Source organism: Emiliania huxleyi, assembly GCF_000372725.1.
Source record: "Emiliania huxleyi CCMP1516 unplaced genomic scaffold EMIHUscaffold_233, whole genome shotgun sequence".
NCBI lineage: Eukaryota > Haptophyta > Isochrysidales > Noelaerhabdaceae > Emiliania > Emiliania huxleyi.
Window position 1 is genome coordinate 146,101 of NW_005200309.1, and position 2,469 is coordinate 148,569.

At 71.5% G+C, this 2,469-nt stretch overlaps 1 protein-coding gene across 1 annotated transcript; it reads left to right on the forward strand.

Annotated features, from left to right (window-relative positions):
- On the forward strand, positions 1-1,345 carry EMIHUDRAFT_443328 (hypothetical protein; the record flags this gene model as incomplete). Its single annotated transcript, XM_005779287.1, has 3 exons — positions 1-184; positions 352-711; positions 878-1,345. Coding segments are annotated over 3 exons (687 nt in total), but the record flags the coding sequence as incomplete, so codon positions are not given.
- Positions 1,346-2,469: the final 1,124 nt, after the last annotated feature.

The window sequence follows — 2,469 nt, forward strand, 5'->3', positions numbered from 1 at the left end:
TCACCACCACCACTCTCGCTGTCACCGCTCTCGCCACCCTCTCGTTTCCACCACCCCCCACCCGATGCACCCCACGGCGCAGACGCGCCGCTCCTTCATCGAGAAGGAGGCGGGCGGCGCCAGCTCGCAGCGGCAGGAGGCGATGCAGCGCCTCAACGCACAGGGCGTGGTGCCCAAGAAGCAGGCCTCCCGCCAGCTCAGCGCCTCTCCCCCCGCCAGCCCCACCGCCAGCCTCTCCCTACAGCGGCACTCCCTCGAAGCAATCCCTATGCTGCCTCTCCCTCGCCGCGGCCGCCACGCCCGTCCCCGCGGCGTGGGGCCTCGCAGCGAGCAGCCTCGCCGCGCGCGCAGGCGTTCGGCATCAAGTCGCGCCGCAGCTCGCAGCACGCGGCCGCCCTCTCCGCCCTCTCCGCCAACGGCGCCGCCGCGCCGAGCCACGAGGCCGCCGCCGTGCCCAAGCCGATGGCGCCGTCGAGGCCCGCCCCCTCCAGCCCGCCCAAGAAGGGGCCGGTGGCGCCGGCGGCGCCTCCGCCACCGCCCCCCGCGCCGGGCGGCGACGTGTGCAGCGAGTACCGCCTCGACATGGCCGCCGCCACCTTTGGCGCCTGCGTCTGCGGCTTTCCAAAGTCGACGCACTGCTCCGCGACGCTCCGGTCGGCGGCCGCGGCTCCCGCCAGCTTCAATCCGGCTCCCGGCTTCGACGCGACGCAGGCGACTGCCACACCCCGCCACCGCCACACCCCGCCACCGCCATGCCACGCACGCCCACGCGCTCGCGTCCCAATCGCCGGGGTGATGCCTTCTCCTGTGCCGACGGCGCTGCTATCTCCCGCTCGTGCCGGCACACCGGAACCGGACCTGTCGCGCTGTATCGCAGGCGTCGACGGCTCGCGCCGCGATCCTCGCAAAGATGGCCTCTGTCGCCTAGAGGGGCAGCAGCGCCGCCTCGCGCTGGGGCGGTGGCCGCGAGCGGCCACTGCCTCGTGCTCTTGCCGGCTCGCACTCTTTGGTGAGTGTTGAGCTTGCGCGTGCCGACCCTCTGTTCTGCCCTTGTGCATGCGACCGGCAAGGCTTAGTCGAGGGGACAGCTCCGGAGGCACTGCTCGCTTCTGCTCTCCCCCCCGCTTCGTCGCCGCTCTCTCCGCCCCGATCCCCTAGAGCAAAAGCAAACCCTCCCGCCCCCGCTCCTCACCCTTCCGCTGTGTGGTGTATTGCGCGCACTTGATGTACGTGCGCCTGTCTCTGCGCTCACGCTATGTCCTCATTGTTATCCAGTTATGTGCTAGTGTCACTGTCAGAGCACAGAAGCTCAGAAGTTCGCGTTTGACTTTGTGTTTGGTTTGTCGCGACTCGCGGCGGCCCCCGGGGCGCGCCGCGGCGCGGGGGCGCCGCCGCCGGGGGCGCGGGGCCTCGCAGTAGCCCGGTCGAACACTGCCCAAACAAATAAATTCCCCCTTTGAGCTGAGAGGTTTTGGGATTTCGCTCCGAGCGACGGTCCAACGAGAATCGTCAAAATCAGGCAACAAGAGACCGGTAGCGCCAGCATGTCGGTGCGTCTTTCTCATGCTCGCGCGCCCGCCGCGCCCGAACTATGCACGGGCCCGGCTCGCCCGCTTGGGGATCCACCCGGCACATCCCCGCCCCCCACCTGCCGGCTTGCCTGCCGTCAGTTCACGCGGGATCGCCCTCAATTGTCAGCAACACAAATCCACCAGTTTTTGGGCTGCCTTCAGCCTCGCCTCACAGCCGACCTTCTGGTCGTACGCGGGTTCTTAAGGGTCGTACATGCCGGCCATGACGTCTGCCAACCGGCCGTTCGCAGGCGGTAGCTTCGCACGCCCCCGACAGCTCCGAGAATGACCCGCGCGAGAAGTGCGCGTCGGCGGCGCACTTTTCCTCCCAGGCTGTGACTGCTGCCCTGGCCACCCTGGCCTCCCTCGAGGGGTCGCCAGGACCCGCCGCGGCCCTGGCGCGGCCCACGGGCGGCTTGATGCTCATCGACGCCTTCACCCTCGTCGGCCTGGCCGGAAAATACGCCAGCCGCTCGGGTGCCGCCCGCCTCCTAGAGGCCGAACCACCAGTGCTGTGAGTATTGACGCCCTCCCTGCACCTCAGGCGCGTCCCTCGCCCTCGCCGCCGCCGCCGCCGAGCCCGCCGCCGCCCTCGCCGCCGCCGCCCTCGCCGCCGCCACCGTCGCCGCCACCGCCGAGCCCGCGCCGCCGTCGCCCCCTCTGCCGGCGCCTTCTCCGCCCTCGCCACCCCCACTGTCGCCTTGCCCCCACCAAGCCAACCACCGCCGTCGCCGCCGCCGCCCAGTCCGCCTCCGCGTCACCGCTGCCTCCCTCGCCGCCGCCCCCAAGCCCGCCACGGCCGCTGCCGCCGAGCCCGCCGCCGCCATCGCAACCGCCTCCGAGCCCGCCGCCACCAAGCCCCCCCCCCCCCCCCCGAAAAGGCTTCTACCGGTGTCCC